The 24890-nt window shown below is 31.8% G+C and overlaps 3 protein-coding genes across 10 annotated transcripts; 2 read left to right on the top strand and 1 right to left on the bottom strand.

The window, feature by feature from the left end:
• The first annotated feature begins 1025 nt into the window (after positions 1 to 1025).
• On the top strand, positions 1026 to 11724 carry LOC110622505 (mediator of RNA polymerase II transcription subunit 33A). Of its 7 annotated transcripts, none has more exons than XM_021767017.2 (12): positions 1026 to 1448; positions 1540 to 1650; positions 1942 to 2295; positions 3317 to 3633; positions 3834 to 3925; positions 4017 to 4401; positions 5385 to 5598; positions 5686 to 5800; positions 7435 to 7596; positions 8082 to 8751; positions 8985 to 9191; positions 10208 to 11724. In XM_021767017.2, the coding sequence occupies exons 1-12, from the start codon at positions 1168 to 1170 to the stop codon at positions 11299 to 11301; spliced, it is 4002 nt and encodes a 1333-aa protein (XP_021622709.1). In that variant the 5' UTR covers positions 1026 to 1167; the 3' UTR covers positions 11302 to 11724. The 7 variants fall into 7 exon arrangements, with proteins under 7 accessions (XP_021622709.1, XP_043815729.1, XP_021622708.1 ...); XM_021767016.2 differs by having other exon boundaries at positions 1028 to 1448; positions 10202 to 11724; XM_021767019.2 differs by having other exon boundaries at positions 1205 to 1448; positions 1973 to 2295; positions 10202 to 11724.
• Positions 11725 to 15915: 4191 nt separating this feature from the next.
• Positions 15916 to 19620, top strand: LOC110623121. 2 transcript variants are annotated; one of them, XM_021768018.2, is made up of 8 exons: positions 15916 to 16417; positions 16849 to 16996; positions 17123 to 17273; positions 17382 to 17507; positions 17594 to 17674; positions 18002 to 18194; positions 18277 to 18547; positions 18943 to 19620. In XM_021768018.2, exons 1-8 carry the CDS (start codon positions 16226 to 16228, stop codon positions 19176 to 19178), a joined length of 1398 nt encoding a protein of 465 aa, XP_021623710.1. In that variant the 5' UTR covers positions 15916 to 16225; the 3' UTR covers positions 19179 to 19620. The 2 variants fall into 2 exon arrangements, with proteins under 2 accessions (XP_021623710.1, XP_043815996.1); XM_043960061.1 differs by lacking the exon at positions 17594 to 17674.
• A 1086-nt stretch (positions 19621 to 20706) lies between these two features.
• LOC110622242 (serine/threonine-protein phosphatase PP1 isozyme 1) lies at positions 20707 to 22591 on the bottom strand. Its single transcript, XM_021766695.2, has 3 exons — positions 21865 to 22591; positions 21155 to 21714; positions 20707 to 21062 (listed from the first exon to the last, which is right to left on the bottom strand). Exons 1-3 carry the CDS (start codon positions 22031 to 22033, stop codon positions 20889 to 20891), a joined length of 903 nt encoding a protein of 300 aa, XP_021622387.1. The 5' UTR covers positions 22034 to 22591; the 3' UTR covers positions 20707 to 20888.
• Between the last annotated feature and the right edge of the window lie 2299 nt (positions 22592 to 24890).

Below are 24890 nucleotides of genomic sequence, written 5' to 3'. Positions count from 1 at the left end.
AATTTATAACATAGTCAACAACATTAAAAATTAATAAATAACATTTAAGATTATTTCCATTTTTTAACAAGTTATTATTATTAATATAATATTTAATTATTATAATTTTTATAAATTTAATTATTTAATGTATTATTATTTTAATATAATATTTATTGGATTAGTTTTAAATTATAAATATTTAGTTTCATTCTAAATTTAAATTAGAGATCTCACCGGTGAAGCTAAGAGCTAGGGGCGGCGAAAGATTATTCCGGGAATAATGTGAAGGGAGTATAAAAAAGAAAATAATAGCCAAAAGTAGGGTTCTTAAAAATAATAGCCAAATATATTTTGACTTTTACATATTATGCATTCATTTTTAGAAATCATTTAACTGAATAAATAATTTAGTTTTCATTTTTTTTAATATTTATCATAGTCTCAAGAATGTTATATTTTATAAATACTAATTTAAATATTTATAATATTTTAAATAAATTATTGCTTATAAAATATTTATTGAATATGTTTAAGCAAATTCGTATAGTGATAATATGCTTTAAAATAAGTACAAGTAAATTAAAATAACTTTAAATATATAAATATTAAATTAAAATAAAATAATTGTGGTGATAGATAAAAGATATTTTTTTTGAAAAATTAGATAAAAGAGATTATACAAGAGCTTAGAACTTTTTTAAATATATTTTAAAATCAAATTTAAATTTATCATATTTTAAGCTCTGTTTATTTATAGCAAATAAATTGCATACAAAAAATATTTTATAATCAAATAACTTATTTTTCATCCCTTTATTATAATTAAAAATAAAATATATTAATAGAGTTATATATAATATTATAAATTAGAGAGTGATATGTAAAATTCTGAAGTCAGTCTTTAATTAGTGGCGTTGAAAGTTCGCATAGATGGTAATTGGTAAGTAAAGGTGGCGTGCTGTGGACCGCGGTTAGGTGACGCAGCCTGCTGAGGCAAAAGCTAAAGAAATTTGAGAGAGAAGACAGGCACGCTGGAGGTGGGTGCTGATCACGTGACACAAAATCCAAACAAACACAATTGTGACTTTCTGTTTATACTGCTTAGCTCTCTGCGCGGTCGTTTCTAAACTGCACACTCAAAATCGAAGAATCTAATACCACCTGAAGGCTAATGCTTACGCTTTGATGGAGCTGGAGATCAGGAGAGAGCGTGAAATGGAGGAAACAATCTTGGAGACAATCAAGATTTGCCACCACCGTCAGGAAGCTCCGTTGCCTTGGGCTATGGAAGTCGGAAAATGTATTCTCTCCTTGGGGATGAGCTTGCCGAGCCCGGAGTTAGGGCATGTACTTGTTTCTTATATCTGTTTTCATAATAATCATCCTTCTCTATGGAAGTTCCTTCAGCAAGCTCTCTCGTCTCGCCTCCTCTCTCCCATCCATGTCCTGTCGCTCCTCTCCGCCAGGTTCCGCTCTCCTATGTGTAATTTTAGTGTATTTGTTTGAACGGTGTCGTTTTGGTTCTGTCCTCCTTCAATGGCGTATCGTTTTTTGCAGAGTTATCCCTAATCGACGGTCTCAACCAGAGGCTTATAGACTCTATCTTGAATTGCTCGGCCGATATGCATTTTCTCTTGATTCAATTGGCGAAGAGGCTTGCAAACAGAAGTACGTGTTTTAATCTTTGTCTATGTAAGTGTAGCAGGTAGAGGTTCTTTTGACTCGAGGTTTTACTGTAACTCTATGACATTTGGTCAACAACATCCTTTGATTTTCTTTCCTTTTTAAAATAATGTTAACATTTGTGTTTGTTTTTAAGTTAATGTCAGTTATCAATGTGATTGGTCTGATTTCTATGACATTTGGTTGGTTAGAATGCTAGATAAGAAGTATGTTATACTATTTCATATTTAATCACCCTACTTTAACTGTGGAGTTCATGCTCTGCTGGCTTTGTAGGATAATAAAATCTGTTGATGCGGCTTTGCAGCTTTCCCATACTTACAGAGTTCAGGTTCAGGAGCTTGGACAAGTTCTGGTGCTCTTCTTTTTTAGCATTGTTGTTGGCTTGATTGACAGCACTTTCAATGACTGGGGATTACTAATGAAGACCCCAGATGGACCAAGTGGACCATTTGGAAGTGCTGATAATAAGGATATGGATGTTGATGCCAGGGGAAACTATAACGTTGGAAGATATGAGCATCTTGAACTTTTAAGGAAAACAAATTCTCTTTTTGCCATTGAGGTGTTGGTAAAACTAACGGAGAGTAGAAAAGCAATGGTTCTACTTCGCATTGTTTACTTGAACATGTATGGTAAATTATTCTCCATTCAATTTGCCTTCTAATTCTGCTGCCGCATGAACTTTTTTTCTTTTTATGAAAAAGTTTCCGGAAAATTGCATTGTGCAGTTTGTTATTCTCAAGTCAAGACTCAAAAGAGATTACACTATTTACCTGTGTGGATTGTTCTGAAAGTTCCTAGTTTTATCCCAAGCCTATTTCCAGCTGTTCATCTAATTTTCACAATTAATTTCTTATGTTCTCAACTTGTATCTCGAAATGGAATGAATTTTAATTTCATTTCAATTTCATTTCTATACCCTCGAGTTTGGTTTCTATGGTTCAGGTGTATTACATTAGGGAGTTATATAAATGTATGCATATGTATCAACGTGAACCAACTGTTTGCATTTTGTTAATCCATAAAGGTTATACCATCCAAACCTATAGGATTTTGAACAAATAAGCATCATTTATGTGCATATCATGATGGAAGGGAACACCCATTGCCAATAAGGTCATAATGTATGACACATTTGATAAATCCTTTTTAGTAATTTCCTTTGTTTGTTGTATCATGTGATGCATAATATTTGCTTTCTTATAATAGGGTTTATCCAGTATGATTTTCCAAGGTCTGCTAACTAGTTTCTGAAATTAGAAGTCTTTGCTCACATTTATTGTACATTTAATAGATAGGACAAGGTCATTGACATTTGGATCCACATCTGGTTAGCAGAAAGTGGAATGAGAAGGCAGTGGCTGTTGTGTTTCTGTTTTATGCTTTTATTGAGAATTCAATAGTGGGGCAGGAAAGACGAAGACATGTACTTTTCTTCCATCTTTATTTTTTAGCTACAGTTGCAGTAATAGTTTTTGACTTTATGTCTCACTAAAGTTGGGTAAAATATCACCTTACTTCTTAAGTTGGTTGCCTGTGATAAAAACCTGCATCTGCAAAAATTATCTTCATTCAGGAATTTATTATTGGTATTATTATTGTTTTTGTTTTTGTTGTTGTTATTTTATTCTATTTTATTTTTTTATAGGCCTGAAATATTCAATGGCCTCCTGCAGAGGTTGTTGTTTTACAAGGCCAATAAATTGGCATCCTCCAATGCAGAATCAGCTAATCAGCTTTTGGAAAGATTATTAGCTAATATTCAGAGAGTTTATGATTCTGAATACCAATTAAACCGGCACCAGATCATTCGAATGCTTATTGATATTAAACCATGCAAGCATATGTCTTATTGCAATTCAGAGTCCGGGCAATCTTCTCGTTGGGTATCCTTAGATATATACATGGAGAATGCTATGGATGGGAAGCAACTTCATATTAGACCATCTGTTGCTATCCTTACAGGTGATTCTTTTGAAGAGATCTTGATCTGGTCACTTGTATAAATACAGATATTAAATTTCTCCTTATTTATTTAAATTTTGATTAAATAAAAAAATATTATGTTTGGCAGCTGCAAGGGCTTTTTATGTTATTTCCTAATTTGCATGTTATAATTGCTGAAACAATTATGTTATTTCCTAATTCACATGTTATAATTGCAGAAGCAATTAAGACACTCCAAGTGCTTAACCGCGCGAGCTGGCAAGAAACTTTTTTAGCGCTTTGGCTTTCAGCTCTTCGGCTTGTACAACGAGTTGAGATGATCCCATATCAACATTTCTCTATTGAGACATATTCTAAACATATAGATGATACTTATTTTATGCTTTGTGGTTTTTTCCCAGGAACGCGACCCTGTGGAAGGTCCTATTCCACATCTTGAATCTCGTCTTTGTATCCTTTTGACTATTGTCCCTTTGGCAATTGCTAATATTTTGGAGGATGAGGCCAGGTTTTCTTCCTCTTCTGTTCAGGGAGCTGGAAAATCTGGTGGCATGGAGTCTACATTGGAACATCAAGTGGAGGGGAATGGTCAAACTTCAAGGAAACATGAACTTATATTGTCTCTCCAGGTCCTTGGAGATTTCTCTGGTCTCTTGTGCCCACCTTCATCTGTCATTGGTGCAGCTAATAGTGCAGCTCTAGTAGCAGCAAGTTTCATTTCCAATTCCAATAACACAAAGAGTGGTTTAGTTGATGCTAATCGAACTGATCCTTCTATCAATGCAGGTAATTTTAGAATAGTGTAGTTGACATATAGTATTGTGATGTATAAGAGGCACAAAAGGGTCTTGGAGTTGAGGCACAAAGCAGTGGCATGCACCCAAGAGACATTAACGGCGAAGGAAAAAGAAGGGAATTCAAAATTAGGATTAGGCATTCATAACTAATCAAAGTATTAATTTGATAACATAAAAGAACAATTACTGGTCATAGAAAAATTAGAATATTAGAACCAAGAACAATCAAAGGCTAAATAGCTTTTTGTTAAAACAAGTAGGCATATATGCATGTCTAAACAGCTGTGAGACTTTTATTTACTAACAACACTGTGAACTTAGAGATAAGCCACCTAGAAATGTTATTTATGTAAAATTAGAGCTTCTTCTTAATGCTGCAGTACTATTATGCGCTTGCATGAACAAAAAATGAACAGAAAAAAAATGAAATGTGTCAAAATGGTTACAGGAGATAAAAGAGATTTCTTCTGATTTCAGAAAAAAAAGGTAGAAAAGAGGGCCAAGGGAAGGCAGGAGGGGGAAGAGAGAGAGAGTAACGGGGATGTGATGCTTCAAAAAAGTGGCTTTTGTTTTTATTTTTCATTTAAGGTGTGTGGATTTTGGAAATAAAGTGTTGGAAGCAGTCAACTCCTTGAGGTGATATCAGGTAGAAATCAAATGACTTTTCTGCACAGCAGACAGTATTTCTTGGAATCTGGAGAACTGGTAGTGGTTTCTGGCACATGCAAAGTTGCTAATCTGGTGCTGGATTTGAGTCATTTGATCATTGAGAGAACTTGACAGTTATGAATTTTAGGTAGGCATGCCTTTGTGATGTTGCTTTTCCACAACCTAGTAGAGGCACAGGTTTTAGCGCCACTCACTGGGACCTTTAACAACTATGATCAATAATAAAAGGATTTAACTAACAATTTGTCTTTTTTCCATTCTGAATCTTTACAAGATATTCTAGCTATTGGTTATGCTTTTCAGGTGGAAACATGAGGCACCTCATTGTAGAAGCTTGCATTACAAGAAATTTAATTGATGCATCTGCATATTATTGGCCTGGCTATGTGTCTACTTCAGTTATCTCACTGGTGTCAGATTTACCACCAGTTCAAAAATCTCCTTGGTTAACATTCATGGAAGGAGCACCATTGGATAATTCTCTTGTAAATTTACTTCTTACTACTCCTGCTCCAAGGTAAAATGACAGAGGTTTGAACTTAAATTTCAGATTGAAAATATTGTTAATCTGTTAATTTGATTTCCTTCATTGCTTCTGCTAAAGTTTAGCAGAGATAGAGAAGTTGTATCATATTGCACTAGATGGGTCAGCGGAGGAGAAGTCAGCAGCTGCCAAGATTCTTTGTGGGGCATCCCTAACCCGTGGATGGAACATTCAGGTAGCATAGCACTTCGATAATGCTGAATTTTTCAATGTAGTTGTTATAAAAGCTTCTTATATGGAACTTTATAGGGTATACGATTATGTGTAAATAGATAGTTCTAATTCAGCAAAAAGGTATGGATGTTTATAATTTGTAAAATTTCTTTGACAACTGGAGGTAGTGCATTTTGAATCTCACAAAATTCATGGAAATTTTATAATGGTTTTGTTCTTCTGTTTGGATGAATAAAGTAATCCTTGTTTCTGTTATTTCTTCAATATAGCGCAATATGAAAGAAAAGTCGAGTCTGGAACCTTTTTAATGTACTGCTAAATCACCATGGAACTCTCGAATGAAATAAAATGCATATAGTAAAAACATGAACTGTGAAGATGGTGAGATGGAATGAGGGGTTGCGATACTTGTAAATGTACTAATGAAACAGTGGACATCTCAATCAAAAGGAAATGACATATTAAAAGTATGAACTATAAAGATTGCGTGATGGCATGTACCTTCTACAAGGAATTTACATGGAAAATGGATAAGCACATCAGCTTTTTGTTTCTTTTTTCTTTCCTTGTTTATTTTATTTGTCTGTTAAGGTTTATAACTTGTAGGACTACTTTGTCGACAGCCATGCTTTATAGAACCAATAGATATCAGTTTACATGGGAAAAGAATGATGTGTGTTCAGAAAGGTTCTTAAATAAAAAAACAATTAATAATAAAATGAATGAAAGCATCAGAGGTTTAGGGAGTCCAAGAAAGAAGCTGAGTTGTCTAGTTGAGATGCATCCCCAGAAAAAAAACAGAATAATTTTCAACAAGACTATCTATATTACTCGAAGTCAAACCACTGTGAGTAGCTAAAAAGAATTTATGAGTACCAAAAAAAAAACAAACCAAAAATCCCCAAAAGCATGTTCAATGAAGACTAATTAATCATGCTAAAAAATGTAAAAAAAAAAAAGATCTATAGATGATTCTAAAATTTAATTTTAAAGTTAACTTTGATAAGCAAAACTATATAACTGTAAATGAAAGGCCAAAAAGAAAAATACAATACAAAGACTTAGAGATATCAAGCTAACTGAACAGAGTAGAAAATCCACAAGCAGTCTTACTGGTAGAATGAAAACAACCAGCACATACACTAAACCAAAACCATTTGACAAATTAACAAATACCCACAAGTTTTTTCCCCTTTTGTTTGGTTGAAGTTCTAGTCCTGATCCGTAATCCAAAAAAAGTGCACCTAAAGGTAAAACATATGTTCTTCTAGAAAGCAATAAGAAAAAAAAAAAAAAAAGAGTACAAGCAAAGACAAAAAGGAAATGGAACTGAATCTGAAGTACTTCAATAGAATATAAAGAACTTATAGAGGATCTCTGGATGTGAAATGAGATCTCTTTTCCTAACCTACCTCTTTTAATCTCTGGGGTGTGTATATTTGTAACTGAATGTGCTTTCTTCTTCCTAACGAAGATTTTGGCGTCTATTTAAAAAGTTTCTGTTTTCTGTTTCTTGATTTAGGAATTCTTGATTGAACATACTATTTTTGTTATTGGACCTGGAACACATGGTTTTATTGGTGCTTCGTATTTGTAGATATTATTTAGTGGTTATGTTGTATTTTCCTTTGTTAGGAGCATGTGGTGTGCCATGTGGTGAAGCTTCTTTCTCCTCCTATACCTTCTACTCACAATGGACAAAGAAGTCACTTGGTTGATTATGTGCCTATGCTGAATGCTATTCTTTTTGGAGTTTCAACAATTGATAATGTGCAGATGCTTTCTCTGCATGGTGTTGTAAGTTAGATACTTTGACCTTGTCTTTTGGTGCACCTTTAGATTCTTCCTAATATGGAATCTTTTTTTTTTTAAATTTTATTTTGGATATATAAAGAAATTTTATTAAGGAAGTAAAGAAGAAGGATGTGGAATTATTTTGACTTATATGTTACGTTTTCTTAACTAGCTATCAAGCTAGACAATAGACATTCTGTTATTCGATTCCATGTCGCAATCTTCATTTGACTCTGTAGCATTTATACATATTCTTTTAACTTACTTGGACTATCACAAGATGAATATCTTGAAAATTTAGGTGCTTAGTGGGCAATTTAGGTTTCTGATAGTTTATTTTGTTACTAGGGTTCCAACAGGAACTAAAGCACCTATATTGATTATCGACCCCTTGGATAGCTGGTGCTTCAACTACTCTGGATTATGCTGCTGTTTACACAATGATTTTTTTTTCTTACACCCTGATCTCTTTGTGTTTCTACATACAGATTCCTGAAGTAGCTGCTTCTTTAATGCCTCTTTGTGAGGTATATGGGTCACTTGTTCCTACATCAACTAACATATCAAACTCAAGTGATGAGCCCTCGATTTACATGGTTTTTTCTAATGCATTTCTCTTTCTTCTCCGTCTATGGAAATTCTATAGACCCCCTCTTGACCAGTGGTTGTCAGGAGGAGGAGCATTTGGGGGTGGGCTTACTTTGGAGTACCTTTTACTGTTGCGCAATAGCCGCATTGCATCACATAATTCTGCTGCTTCAAATGAAATAAACAGTGACTCAGTCCAGTTTCAATCAACATCTGATAAGCCTGTATATATTGATTTTTATCCCAAATTACGAGCTTGGTATTGTCAGAACAAGTCATGTGTCGCTTCAACATTGTCTGGACTCTGTAATGGAAATCCTGTTCATCAGGTTGCTAACAAAATTTTAAACATGATTTACTCAAAAATGACTAAAACTGGGACTTCTTCGGGGAATTCCTCAACTTTATCAAGCAACAGTTTATGTGGGTCCACTTCAAGTGGTGGAGAAGATCCTCAGCAAAGACCCATGCTTCCTGCTTGGGAAGTGTTAGAGGCCATCCCTTTTGTGCTTGAGGCAGTATTAACAGCTTGTGCTCATGGAAAGCTTTCATCGCGGGACTTGACAACAGGTTGATAGAGGCTACCCTTTCTTGTTTGTTGAAGAATTTTTGAGATTTTCTTTTCTTTTTTTTGATTGTGCTAACCGTTGATTAATCCATTCTTTGGCTTGAAATTTCTTTCTTATCATTAGCAGAAAAAAGGCCATGTTTATTGGAAATAAAACTGAAGTCTCTTTATGGTGTGTGTTTTCAATTAATCATCATATGAGCACAGCACCTAAAAGGCTCTTGTATGCTTGCAGGCCTGAGGGACCTCATTGACTTTTTTCCTGCATCTATTGGAGCTATTATCAGTTATTTTGCTGCAGAAATTACTCGAGGTACATGGAAACCAGTTCCAATGAATGGAACAGATTGGCCTAGTCCAGCAGCTGTCCTTCCATATATTGAGGCTGAAATGAAAGAAATACTTTCTGTTGCAGGAGTTGATTTTCCAAGCTGTTCCTCTGGTAGGTTTAACCAGATACTTTAAATTTCATGCTGTCTTATATAACAATAATCTATTCTAATTTCATTTTGAGTTGACAGTTTATATAAAGATATGTATACTTGAGCAACAACAAAGTGTTGTGCAATGAAATGTGCACGTTAATGTTTGCATTTTTGGGTTATAAATGGGTAACACTACTGAGTTATGGTTTGCTGAAGAAGATTCTTTAGACGGGAGAATTCTACCTTTGATATTTTTGCTTGAAGTGGTTATGCTCTTAAGATTTGTTCTGCACCTCCTTCAAGTTGCAAGCCTTAAACTTCTACTAGTACAATAAATAATGGTCTATATTAAGGATCCCACATCAATTAGATACGTGGTAATGTGTCCCTTATAAAACTTGGCTAATCCTCCATCCTCTCCCTCTCTCTCTCCTTGAGCCAGCTTTTTAGAGTGAGTTATGCCTAGGTCTATTTTCTTAATTGATGTTAGGCCTCCCAAAAGTGTCCCACTCCAAGTGTTAACCCTGGGTGTGAGGGTTCATTTAGTATTCCATATCGATTAGATATGTGGATAATGTATACCTTCGCTCTTGAGCTTGCTTCTTCTTTTTTTTTTTGGGGGGGGGGGTTTGGGGTGAGTTAGGTCTAGCTTAATTTTCTTATCACTCACTCTCCACAGCTAGAGATCCGTTAGACTGCTCCCTTTTTTATTTTGATTACTAATTGCACTCAGGAGAACTGTTTGGAATATGGCTGCTTTTGAGGGGGCCCTTTCCTTGTTGCTAGTTTGTATTCAGTGTATTTTTTGTTTTCTCCTCCTCATTGTGGAATTTTTATGATTTTTGCCATTTGGCTAAACTGTTTCCTGGACCCTGAGAAGTCAGGGGATAAGTTTTATTTTTGTTGTTGTTGTTGTTAGCTAAACTGTTTCTAATAATTGGATGTTTAACAAATAACACATATTGATATTTTGCTAGATAATAAGATTACTTATTTTATTTTCTGAAGTCTTTCTAACTTTTTGCAGCTGCAGGGCTTTCACCTGTCATGCTTCCGTTGCCAATGGCAGCTCTGGTCAGTTTAACCATTACTTTCAAACTCAACAAGGGCCTTGATCACATTCATGCTGTAGTTGGGCCAGCTTTGGAGAACTGTGCATCAGGTTGCCCTTGGCCCAGCGTTCCTATAATTGGCTCTCTGTGGTCCCAAAAGGTCCGTCGGTGGCATGATTACATAGTTGTATCTTGTGCTCGCTCTGTGTTCAGGCAAAATAAAGAAGCAGTTGCTCAGCTTCTAAGAAGTTGCTTCTCATCATTCTTAGGATCAGTTAATGCTTCCACATCTTTGTTAACCTATCAGAGCAGCGTGTGTGGTCTACTGGGTAGCACTATAGGGGTTCCTGGTGTTATTGGATCCTTGGCACCAGGTTTTCTTTACCTTCGCTCTTGTCAGACAATACAGGATATTCAGTATGTCAATGGTTTGATTACAAGTCTTGTAGGAGAACATGCTAGGGAATCAACTGCAAGATGGCCAAGCTCAAAGTCCTCTCGCCTGAAGTCTAGCCAAGCATCTTTATCCCTTGCTGCTACAAAGGCGAGGGAGGCAGCCATGCTGGGTGCAAGCCTTGTTTGCGTGTCAGGTGGGATGAATCTAGTTCAAGAGCTTTACATGGAGACTATCCCAACCTGGTTGCTCTCGTCCAGGGATGCGAAACATGGTGGGGTGAGTGTAGTTTCCCGTATAGTGGAAGGATATGCGATGGCATACTTGTTGATTTTCACAGGGTCTTATGCATGGGGCGTTGGGGCCAGATCTCCAGCATGGGCACTGTCTAGAAGGGCCCATATAGTAGGGGCCCACATGGACTTTTTGGCAGGGGTATTGGAAGGAAACATATCACTTGGCTGTCATCCAGCCACTTGGAAAGCTTATGTCTCTTGTTTAGTACATTTAGTGGTGAGTTTTACTCCAGCTTGGATTCAAGAAGTGAGGGTGGAAACTCTGAAGAAATTGGCCAGTGGGTTGAGAGGATGGCATGAATGTGAGTTAGCTCTCTCTCTGCTTGAAAGGGGTGGGGTTGCAGCCATTGGATCTGTAGTCGAACTGGTCAATGTCATTAATTGAGTTTTGAATCGTAATATGTAGTATCGATTATCTCCGCCCTGAATTTTTTTGAATGAAATTGTCGTGATCCAATTAGATCATACTAACAAAAGTTTTGCTAGTGGCAAGGCGTCAAAACTTTTCTGCGGAATTGGCTCAGGTCATTGGGAAAGATTATAATTTTGAGACAACTTGATCATCGGAAGTGCAACGCGCTCTTTCTTTCACAGAGTATTTCTCTAGAGGTTCATAGGAAACCACAAAGTTTTACGAGTGCAAGGAAAACTATAGGAAGCATTTTTATGTTTTCTTTATCCGCTTTTTAATTTTGTTTTTTTTTTTTTTTTAATTATTATTGTTATCCTTTCTGCTGGCAGAAGAGTATAAAAAAAAAAACATACTTTCTCATTGGAGACCTTAACATGTATGTAGTTTTCATATTTATATCTTTGAGTTGTTTTCTACTTCGGTTCTTATCTCGTATTTCTATTATCCACCTGATTATAGGCATATAGAGTTTTCACAGGAGACCTAAACATGTTTGTAGTTTTCATATTTATATTTTTGAGTTATTTTCTACTTCGATTTTTATCTCGTATTCTTATTATCCACATGATTATATGCGTCTTATGGAGAGGATGAAATTCTTATTCAATTCCAAATAGTATTTACTAAGTTTTTGTCTTATCCTGTAATATTAAACTATCAGTGTATAAGAATGTTATATTAATTGATTGATTAATTTTTTTCAAAAATAAGATAATTAAAAATAATATATTTTTTTTTGAAATAGGATTAGGAATTGAGGGAGTAGAATATGAGATCTCCCACTATTATCATCCACTTACCACCATGTTAAATCAATCAAAAATATTCATGCACTTACCATTATGTTAAATCAATCAAAAATATTCATCACGTATTTATCACCATATTAAATCAAAAATATTAAATTTTATTTGTTAGTCCAAACCTTAAATTATTATTAAAAGACTAAATAAAGGCATGTCATTTATTAGTATCAGTTACATTTTTTTAAATTTATTTTGTTTTATTTAGATTCTTAATGATAATTTATAAATAAATTTAAATTAAAAATAAATAAATTTAATATTTTCATATCATTATATAATTGACGAATAAATTTAACTTTTTAATTTACCATTTAAAGAGGATGGTTGAGGTTTCTCCATATGATGATGCTATAAGAATAGTAATCTTCCTAAATTATTTCCCTTAGGTGACCATCAAACTCATGGGCGGCTCTCCCATCTATTTTTCTTTTCTTTTTTTTTTTTTTTTGCAATGTTTTTGCATTTTTCTTAAATAAATATTAGATTTCTTTCTAACAGAATTAATTTTTGATTGACTGCTATTAATGGTTCATACTGAATAGCAAATATCTCCATTAAATGAAAAATGATTCAATTTGAAAAGTAGTTTTATCTCGTCCGCTAAATCTTTCGAAAAACTCTTAAAGGATCCACATATTCAGTTCTAATATGCTTTTTTCTCAACATATATTTATCTTTCTAACCATATAATTACTGGAATATCTATTGTGAAAGTGTAAAGAGAAATGAATATTATGATTGCCGATTATACCCTAAACTATTTATTTATTTATCCTGTTTTAAAATTTAAAAATATATAATAATTTTATTATACAAATAATTTTAAATTAATAAATTATTTTAAATATCACTTAAAATGATTTTAGATATTTATTATCTAAAATTAATGCAAGTTTATTATTTTTAAATTTAATTAATTTTATTTGGTAATTAGAGAGGATAATTATTAACAATTTTAAATTTTAATAAATAAAAAATTAAAATTTTTGAGGTAAAATTATTAAAATAACAAATTTAAATATTAATTAAAAATATTAAAATATTAAAATCTTATCACAATGTTTAGCTATTAGATTTGAATTTTTAGTTTTTAAATTTAATTCATGGTAATTAATTAATATTTAAATGTATTTTAATAATTATTAATTTAAAATTTTAACCTGATTGTATTTTGTACATTCAAAACTTTCATATTTTCTAACAAATCTAATATTAAATTAAATAATACTCTCACCATTTTATAATTTTTTTTTGTCTACTTTACCTTTTTATACATATTAAAAAATATATTTTATATTTTTTTAAAATATTAAATTTTTATTAAATATTAAAAGATATTTTAAGCAAATTTTAAAAATAAAAGAAAATTATAATAATTAATTTATATATTATTAAAAAAGTAAATAATAATTTTAAGAGTAGTAAAAAAATTATAACACTGGAGAATAATAATATCATTATCCACAATGTGAAATCCCACTATTTCATTTGATTTATAAAACTATAACTTAATTTATATCGAAGAATTTTTGTGTCTTTATCTTTTTTTTTAATAATTATTTTGATAAATGATTGTACTCATAAATAAACAACATTTATCTAATGCTTGATATTCTAATTATTATCATAAAATTTTATTTTATTCTTTTAATGATATTTATAAGTAATCTTCTTGATTATTCTACTAGTCTTAAATATTTGTATCTATCGGTAAATTTATAAATTAGAATAATATAAATAGTAAATTAAAATAGCTATAATTAATAATTATTGTAAATTTTTTATATTCTATTTTATAACATATAACATTTAATAATTATAACATTAATGCACTCCGAGACTTAGTCTGATGGAAAGTGTATCCTGATAAATCTGAGAGATCTAAGGTTGGATTCCCCCAACTCCCTATTTCAAAAAAAAAAATAATTATAACATTAATTTATTTAATATTTATAGTAATAATTTTTATTATAATATTTATTTAGAATAAAAAATATTTATAATATTATAGTAATAATTTTTATTATAATATTTATTTAGAATAAAAAATATTTATAATATTATACAAGTGAAATTAATTTTTAAATTTATTAGTTTTAATTTAGGAGAATTAAATTACTACTTATAATAATAATAATTTATTGAATTTTAATAAATTTTAACTTTTAGAATTTTCAATTATAAATAAATAAAATGTTATCTACTTTATCTAGTTGTTTATAAATATATAATTAAATTTAAATTTTAAAATTGATAATTATTTAAATTAATTTAAAGTTAATAAAATTTTAATTATATATATAAATTTACAAGTGGATAATGATTTTATAATTAAATTTAAATTTTAAAGTAAATAGTGATTATATTATTTAAATTAATTTACTATTAATGTGAGGGGTGGATATAAATATTAATCACCTCCATATTCAAGTAAACGCATAAAATCGATGAATATATAAGAATGTATATCTGTAAAAAGGTTGAATTTGATTATTAGATATTTTAAAAATTTATCTGGTGAATAAAAGATCTCGCGATTATAAACGTAATGGAATCTGTTAAATTTTATCTGCTAGATAATTTTTCGTTAAATTTCATTCTACTAAAAATGGATGAGAATGTATTTTTGAAAAATCAAATGTTACGATGTTTAAGTTTTCCTTTAAAACCGTATATTTGACATGTGATTTTTATAATTTATTTTGAGCGATTATTATATCACATCAATTATATACATTTGAGTTTTTAAAAATTTAATTTAATATATCAAATTAATTTCTTTTAAATAATTTTAAATCAATACATTAGTTATTAATTATAAAATTTTTAAAAAATCATTAATAGTACAATTAAATTTTAATTACAAATTTATAAAAAATTAAAAAGAATGGCTTTAGAAAAACAAAAATATATTTTAAGACATTTTAAAAGTTTCTTTTAATGATTAATCATGAAAAAGGCTAAAAAAATGAAAAATATTTAGTTTTTTTTTTATAATGAATCGTGAAAAATTATAAATATTATTTTCCTCCTTTTTTTTTTTAATTTCCTTTTAATTAAACAGAAAAAATAAAATAAATTTAGTTTTACTCTGTGTCTCTATGTTTCCCATTCCCTTTATTTTCCTTGGATATAAAAATGGGGTTAAAAATTTGACAGTAAATGAATTTTTAGTATTCATAAGCATTCTTTTGGTATTTCATCTATATTAATTAGTGTTAAATCTTTGTTTAACATATTTCTATTTATCCAAAATTCAGGATAAAAAAATTAATTTTAAAAATAAAGAGATATTTTATTATTGTAATAAATATAATTTTAATTTATTTATAAAAAATAATTTATATTTAGAAAATATTTTTTTCAAAAAAATGTTTTCTGTGTATTTTTTATAAAAATATTTTGTAATAAAATAATTTATTTCATATTGTTTAATTTTAAGTGTATTAAAGTTAAAAAAATACAAATTTTTTTTTAAAAAAATATTTTTAATAAAAAAATAATTTTCATAATTTTTTTATGCACGGATATGGTGGTAGGAGTTTTTTAAAATTATTTTTATTTCGAGTATATTAAAATATAAAATAACTTTTTTCATATTTATTTTAATAATATTTATTTATTTTTTAGAAAAAATAATTTTACCGTTTCAATCCACAATAATGAGCACATGGTTTTCCCTTTTTTTTTTTTCTTTTTTTTTTTTTTTAAATCAAATGAAAGCTTAAAATTAATTCAAAAGTTTAAATTGAATAGAAAAAATAATATATTAATGGCAGGCTCCTCCTGATATTTTTGGTTTTTGGAGAGATAGCAGTGACCGACTCGAAGAGAGAGACAGAGAGAGGGTTTTTGCTCAAGCAATTGATTTCGACTTCTATGCTTTTCCTTTCCTTTCTGTTTCAATAATTTAGGGTTTGGCCTCGGGGCCGAGAAGTGAGTACTCTTTCTTTATTTCTTTCTTCTGTTTTAGGGTTTCTGTAAACAGGGTAGAATTGAAATTCAAGGTGAAGAGATTGAGAGGGAGGGGGGGTGTTGATTTCCTTCTCCGTCTCTCGGGTCAGGCGGTGAAATACAACTACCTTAGGAGGATGGAAGGGAGGAGGATATCGGCGAATCCCAGGCCGTGCTCGGGAAGGAGGATATTGGCGAAGAAAAGGCCTCTTGCCAATGGATTTGCCAACACTGTTAAGAAGTTGCAGAGGCGCGAAATTTCTTCTAAGCGAGATCGTGCTTTCAGTATGAGCAATGCCCAGGAGAGGTTTCGCAATATGAGTTTGACGGTATTCTCTCTCTTTCTCTCTTCGTCCCCCTCCCCAATTGCTCGCATTTCACCAGTTTCCCCGTTATTTTTTTTCTTTTAACAAAATTTTGGTCAAATTCCCAAATTCTGTTATGATGGGGAAAGAAAAGAAGTTGTAATTTTACGAGTCTCTTCAAAGTCTGATATGATTGTAGCTTTCCATTAGATGTCTCAGTTACTACTACTACTTGTTACAAGATGGTGCCTTGTCTATGAACTGAGAATGTTGCTGATTCATGTCCACTCTTAATTTTTTTCTGGTTTTTGTTGTTATTTATGGGCGTCAGAAAAGAAATAAGTTTTGATCTGGTCCATCTCTTTTAACATGGGTATGGAATATTCAGTGTTATTATTCTTATTTTTCAGTTGCAAGAAAGACTTATTTATTGAGTCTGGTTTACTTTCTTTTAGGAAGAGTATGATACTCATGATCCCAAGGGCCATTGTTCAGTAGTTCTACCCTTTTTGATGAAGAGAACTAAAGTCATAGAGATTGTAGCTGCACGGGATATTGTCTTTGCACTTGCACATTCTGGTGTTTGTGCGGCTTTTAGTAGAGGTAATACAAGAGATTATGATATTGCAAAGAACTATTAAGTATCATTAAGGATTTTTTTTTTTGGGTATGTAATATTGAGTGAAGCATGATGATTGTAACTCATGCTTTTGATGACCATAAGTGCAGAAACAAATCAGAGGATATGTTTTCTGAATGTGAGTCCTGATGAAGTAATTCGAAGCTTGTTCTATAATAAGAACAATGATTCCCTCATCACAGTTTCAGTTTATGCTTCAGACAACTTCAGCTCCTTGAAATGCAGATCAACTAGAATTGAGTATGTTAATATCTTCTTGTCGTTGAATATATCATTGTTAATGTCAATTTTATTATAGTATTTTTTAGAAAAAATTGTGAAATTAGTGCTTTGAATTTAAATTGTTAGGTACATAAGGAGGGGCAAGCCAGATGCTGGTTTTGCTCTTTTTGAGTCTGAGTCCTTGAAGTGGCCAGGGTTTGTAGAGTTTGATGATGTTAATGGAAAGGTTCTAACGTACTCTGCCCAAGACAGGTATCTTTTCAGTCGTTTTACTCTGTGATTGTAAAATGTTTCATTACCAAATCTAACGTTCCTTTTTAATAAATTTCTGTGGCCAGTGTTTACAAGGTTTTTGACCTTAAAAACTATACAATGCTGTACTCTATATCAGATAAACATGTACAAGAAATCAAAATCAGGTAATCCCTCTGTGAACTTGTGGTTGGTCTCTATCATTCTAATGGAACTTTTAGTTATAAGAATAGTTACTATAAGGGAACACTCAAACCTAAGAGCCTTTGCATGAGTATATTGCGGGCCACAAACCTTGTTAATCATGTCTTTCTATATATTATTTATATACGATTTTCATCTGAGGGTTTTCAGAAACTAATGCCTGGTTTTTCTTATTCAGTTGCCTTATTGAATAACTTTCGAAATGTGTGCCAAGTTTTTGCCCTTGTTTTTTTTTTCTTCCTCCTATTTGGTTCTTTTCACTCATAAATATGTTATATTATTTGCATCAGTCCAGGAATCATGTTGTTGATTTTCAATAGAGCAACTAGCCATGTGCCTCTTAAGATTTTATCAATAGAAGATGGAACAGTTCTAAAAGCCTTCAACCATCTGCTTCATCGGAATAAGAAGGTGGACTTCATCGAACAATTCAATGAGAAGCTTCTTGTTAAGCAGGAAAATGAGAATCTCCAGATCCTTGATGTGAGTTCTGTGTCTATTTAAGCATCCTCTTGCATGCATTAGCATTGTTTTTATATCAATATTTATATATTCCGTTACGCAGGTTCGAAATGCAGAGCTAATGGAAGTTAGCAGAACCGAGTTCATGACTCCCTCTGCATTTATCTTTCTCTATGAGAACCAGTTGTTCTTAACTTTCAGAAATAGGACTGTTGCAGTTTGGAATTTTCGTGGGGAGCTTGTAACTTCATTTGAGGATCACCTCTTATGGCATCCTGACTGTAACACAAATAACATATACATAACAAGTGATCAGGATCTTATTATTTCTTACTGCAAAGCTGAATCTGAGGACCAGTGGATGGAAGGAAAAGGTACCTTTTCGTGCTACATTTTTGGTTAACACTTATGGTCTGTTTAGGCAGTTTGTGATTTTAGCTGAGTGCTACAATCTTTGCTAGCTTCAATATCATTGTGATTGGTTGAAACTATCAGAATAGTCATCCTCTTCTTCCTTTAATTTTGGGAGTTGCTATAAAGGAGAAAATCAGTGGATGCAAATAGAACATGTCAGTAACTCAATATAGTGGAAGTCTACCTGGATAACCTGGTGGTTGATAAATTGTTAGATCTTAATAGGTATTTTGTCTCATTCTGATAGTATCTTTACTCATTCAAGATTTTTCGGCTCTTCTTTATTGTGATTTACTAGAGTGTTAGCATGAGGAAGGTTATTTCATTTCATCTCATAATTAGCTTTGTGGTGCAGCTGGTTCTATCAATGTCAGCAACATCTTGACAGGAAAGTGCTTGGCCAAAATAAATGCTAGCAATGGCAATCCTAAATGTGATGAACCCAGTGGCAGTAGCTCTAAGCGGATTCATTCACCTATAAGTACAGTTGCAGAGGCTTTGGAAGACATAACAGCACTTTTCTATGATGAAGAGCGTAATGAGATCTATACTGGCAATAGGCATGGTTTAGTTCATGTGTGGTCCAACTGAAAGTTATGAGCATGTTCCATTTTGATCTAAAGATGAATATGCTACTGAAGGATATTCTATCATGCCTGCAATGAGACCTACTCTGTTGATAGAGTCTGAATCATTTATGGCAAATTCAAGTGCATCTTTCATCGTTACAATCTAGCTGCTGCTACTCCCCTGTCAGAGGGTGTTGCTCGGGGCCTGCCCTACTTCAGCCAGATTGGATGGCTTCAGCGTACTGTATTTTTTAATTGCATCAGAGTGAATTGTATCATTAGATGTTTTTAGCTTCTTGTGTAGCTATTTGTAGATCTGCTTCTGGAATTTCTAGGATGTCTAGTTGAGATGCAAGAGAAGGCTTAAATTTGTTGACTTGTTAATGATTTTTCAAGACTATGCAACATGTAACATTAGTTGGGATTCTTGTGCTTAACAAGTGTACAAGATGTTTGCTTGTTAACTATCTGTCTCCACCATTAGCGAGTAAAGATAATGGAAATGAAATTGCTGTGGTATTGGTTTTCCCACATGCAAACATCAAAACGGGTAACAAAAATGAGCAGAAAGGGATTAAATCGTACTCACAATCTCATTGATGATTGAAAAATATTGGCAATGATGGACTTGATTATGAATACACGGTTCATATTTATGTATATTAGTTGCTCTCTCTCTCCCAATTGACAACAAAAGGCGTGGCCATATGGTATTGAGATTGCCTGGCCCAAAACCGGAGAAGAGAACACGGATTAAGGACGCCCGTGGAAAAAGAGTTCCCCTTCTCACAGCATGTCTCATTTTAGTAGGTCCTTCGTAACAAGATGAATTTTAGCTGGTGAAACCTCTAGAAGGGAGACATATTTAACAATTTCACTAATATTTTATTTGAAATAATTTATTTTATAAGAAAAAATTTGAATGAATTCTTATGAATTTAATTTATTTTAATTTTTTAAGTTGACAACAAATTGAATTCGCTCATTCCAAAATAAGAGAACTGACAGAAGAAGAAAAAACAATTTAATTGAAATATAGCAAAAATACCCAAATATTATGCATTAAATTTTTATCAATGCGTGGAAGCCTATCCTACCTATTTGTTAAATGGAAATTCATTCAGAAAGTAGAAGGGAATAAGAAAAATGAATGCAAAGCGTATCAGCTGCAAGCAGGTGAGGAATTTTGAGCAACAAGCAGAGGGAATGTGCACTCAGTTATTTGTTTTCATAGGTACTGATAACGAGTGAGATCCTGAGGTGGTGATCAATTACCACCTGGAGGTCAAACTCCATTCTCTAGCAGTTTAGAACAAGGTGAGGTATAGTTTTAGTTCACAGTAACCTACTTCTATTTGCCTCATGATTTTTCTAGAAAACTTGAAGATCACATTTTATCTTTTGTACTCTTAAAATCTGCTGTTAATATTATGGGTATTTGAGTCAAAGATTACAGTGCATTACACAAAATCTTAATTGGTTATTCCACGTGGCCTCGTATTATTCGATGTGTAATTTTTGGGATTATCAGGTACAAACCAATAGTTTCACCTACAAGGTTAAGGTATTATGCACAGAGTTTTCTTTGTGATAATATCTCAATTTCAACAATTATCCTATGATAAGGCTTGTTTTCAATTGGAAGCTGAATATTTTACATGTCAAAAACAGGCATGAGTTCCAAGCTAATTTGACAATGGCAAACGAGAGATGCCTCACTTTCGCTTGGAAACTATTCCAATTGTCCTTTTCCTTTACAGGGCTTCAGAATCTGAAAAGAGCAGAGCAAGCTTTCATCAACGCGCATTAGCGCACCTGCATTGTTAAACTCTCCACAGTAGTTTGGCGCTGAGAATATGGTCACCAGCTGCCTGTCTGCGAAGAATTCATATCCATCTTCAACTACCTGTTCACCATTTTCAACATAAAAATTTTCTTTTTCTTTCAGCCATTGTTGTAATTGAAGGTTAAGCAGCAAGAAACTAGAAAAAGGAAGACCTGGTGAGCTCGGCATATGAGATCGAGATCATTTTTTTTCAAAACTTCAGCAACTTTATCAGCTCCAAATGTATAGGAGACACCTCTATCGTTGTCACCCCATCCTTTGATGTCTCTATCAGGATCAGCCCATAGGAGGTCACACAAAAGGCCCTGGTCCGGCACATCAACCGGCCGTTCTATGGCTCTGATCTGATTCAAGTTCTCCATTTCTGGTGAGAGACCACCATGCATGCAGAGGATTTTCTCGTCCACCACTGCAGCTACTGGTAAACAATTGAAGCATTCAGTAAAAGTTTTCCATAGACGGACATTGAACCGGCGCTTGCACTCATCATAGAATCCATATATTCTGTTGATTGAAGCACATTCATGGTTCCCTCGTAGGAGGAAAAATTTTTCTGGGAACTTGATCTTGTAAGCTAGAAGAAGGCATATAGTTTCTATACTTTGTTTTCCTCTATCTACATAATCTCCTAAAAATAGATAGCTGGAATCTGGTGGAAATCCACCATACTCGAACAGCCGCAAGAGATCTGGATATTGGCCGTGTATGTCACCTGCATATCGAAGAAAATTCCAGATAGTAACAAGGATTTACAGATTATCAATTATAAAAAATTAACACCCATTTATCATTCTTCACTGGGCGGTGCTTCACATGAAGAAGAGAAGAATTAAAGAAGGGAATGAAAGTGAATTTGACATACCACAGATGTTGATGGGAGCTTGTATTTCAAGAAGAACAGGCTGAGCAAGGAAGACTTGTTTGGCAGTGAGACAAAGGTTTCTGATTTCAGATTCAGTAAGCTGAATGCGTTTCCCTCTGTTATTCTTTCCTTCCAACAGCCTCTCTATTATCCCTTCCAATCCTTCCATTCCACCCAAGAGGAGAATTCTTCACTCCTCTTGCTCTTTCCTTCCTTTCTTCTTCTTCTTCTTCTGTTCTTGATGCATGAACATAAACAAGTATTGAGGATACAAAGAACTCAGAAAAGTGAATTATCTGTTCATTATTGATTTTCTTGATACATGAAAACTGAATCTCATCCTCTAGATTGAGAGAGAGAGATTTGCAGACGAACCGAGGGAATTGAGATACGAGCGGGGTAGATGATTTTTAGCAGAAAATAGAAAGTTAAAGAGTGTTTTTAGTTATTACAGTTGCGATAATGAGGTTTAGATTTTGCCAGCTAAAGGAAATAAGGTTCCATCCAAATTCCCCACCCCCCCTCCGACTTCAATGCATACCCCACACCCTTATCCTTCTCTTTTCTAACGACAAAACTTTCAGAAGTCCCCAAATCATAAATGCCACCTAGAATTTGGATATTTTCTTATAGGCCAAATTGGAAGTTGACTAAAATGTTTTTTCTGCGAGGCACCCAGGGATAATCTTTCTTAATGGGCCTTATAAAAGAAGATATTTAGGGGTTAGAAATAGGGTGAGCACCGAAAAACAGTTGATGTAATTGAATTAATTTTAAAATTTGATTAGTTTTTTCATTTATTTTGATTTAGTTTAATTTTAATTTTAATTTTAATTTTTATTATTTCAGTTGATTTGATTTTAATTAGAAAAAAATTAAAAAAATTAAATCAATTCGATTCGATTCGCGATAATAATATATTATTTTCAATAATATAATGAAATTACATCATCATAAAATATTTTAATTAAATTTTAAAATATTAAAAATAAAATGTAAAAAATAAAAAATTTATTAAAAATTTAAATTCATCAAATCGAACGGTATTAAATTGAATCAGACCGATTCAATTCAATTCGATTCAGTTTCTAATTAAATCGAATCGATCGAATGCTGAACTCTAATAAAAACCATTTATGTTCTATTTATATCTAATTAAATATAAAATCTAATCACAATTATTTTTTTATTATATTCTATTAGACAAAGTTTAACCCTTTATTTGGATTAATGGATTTGAAGAAAAGGGAAAAGAAAACAAATTTAATTTTTATTTATTTTTTCGGTTTAGACAAAAATTAAAAGAGAGAAAAGATGAGGAAGAGAATAGAGGAGAAATTTGATGTGTCAATTTCTCTCCATTAGCCCAAAATATTTCTCTTTAATTAAGAGAGAAATGGAGAAAAATAGAGAGAAATTTTTATTTCTCCTTTACATCCAAACAATGGAAAAGAATTTTCTTTTCTTTTCTTTTCATTTTTCCTTTTCAATTTCTACACAATTCCATTGCACAATTAAGGATCCAAACAGAGGATAAGTGTCCATATGTCTATATGGCTTTTTTCAGTGGTAAATTATCATAATTTGTGGAGTTAAAACGAAAAGTTTTACTATCTAATTTTATATTATGAAAAAATTTATTATTTGATCTTTTAATTTTAAAAAATATATTATAAAATTTCTAAATTTAAAAAAAATTATTACTAAATTTTTTATTAATTTTAATTATTAAATATTTTATAATTTAATTTTTATAATTTAATAAAATTTATTAATTGATTTCTCAATTTTATAAAAGTCTACTGTTTAATCTCTATTTTAAATTTTATATAATATTTAATTATTAAAATTAATAGATAAATTAATTATTATACATTTTAAAATTTCACTTGTATTTTTCAATATTAAAAAATTAATTAATGAGTTTTTTTTATAATACGAAAATTAAATAATAATTTTTTTAAAAAAATAATTAGATCAACTATGTTATTTATTAAAATTAAAAAAATTTAATGAGAAATGAATTAAGCAATGAGATATTGATGATGAGAGCATGAGATTGAAGTAAACAATTATTTGGCCCTCTTAATATCTACCTCATAATTGTGATGAAATTTTATTTTATTTTGAGAGTTTCCAATCTATTTTCAACCACTTGCCAAATTCATTCAATGTGACATATAAACTCATCTGTATGCATTTCTGTTATATTCAAATCATTACTGCATCAGACAGACAAATCCAGAAGTTGATACTTAAGCATCAATCAATTAATATGGTTTGGTTTCTTAGCCGACATGAAAATCTCTGTAACTCAATCAGGAAGGATTTCACTTCCCCAACCTCTTAAACTCTCTACTTTTATATCTCAGACAAAAAAAAAAAAAAAAAAAAAAAAACTCTACTTTAATGGGTGATGCCGATCAGCAAGTAATTTCACATCTTCAGATGAATCTAATGCTTGCTACTGTGATATCACTTCTCAAAACACCAGTCTCGGCAAATCCAGAAACAATCACTTGCGAGCATAGTTAAAAAATATGGGCCTGAAGACCTTTTAATTTCTATTTTTTATGAAAAACAATTTAATCTCAAAAACTTTTAATTTTTATTTTATTAAAATTCACTGTTATATTTATTCAAATTTCATTTTATAACGGCTTAATTCCTTTAGTCTTTTTAATTTAGAGTTAATAAAAATGCTGAGGATAATGACACTGTTGCGTTGGGTTGGCTATCGCTTTCTCCCCTCCACTTTTACCATTAATATCCCCAAAATTCCGGTAACTATCATCGCAGTCGCCAGATGAACACAAGGGGCAATACTTTTATGAATAGTTTGTTTTTCGCTTCAAGTAAAAAATTAAAAAGGCAGGCAAGATGAAAATGAGACTTGCCTTATTCTGAATTTGGAGTATTCTCAAGCTCATATGATTTAAGGCTTTAAATTGTGATATATAGATAGGAGGGAAACAATTTACTGACCATAATATAAATGCTATAATTATTAAACGAGAACAAGAAAT

The sequence above is a fragment of the Manihot esculenta genome, chromosome 9 (assembly GCF_001659605.2).
Source record: "Manihot esculenta cultivar AM560-2 chromosome 9, M.esculenta_v8, whole genome shotgun sequence".
Classification (NCBI taxonomy): domain Eukaryota; kingdom Viridiplantae; phylum Streptophyta; class Magnoliopsida; order Malpighiales; family Euphorbiaceae; genus Manihot; species Manihot esculenta.
This window is presented reverse-complemented; position numbering and strand designations above follow the sequence as displayed.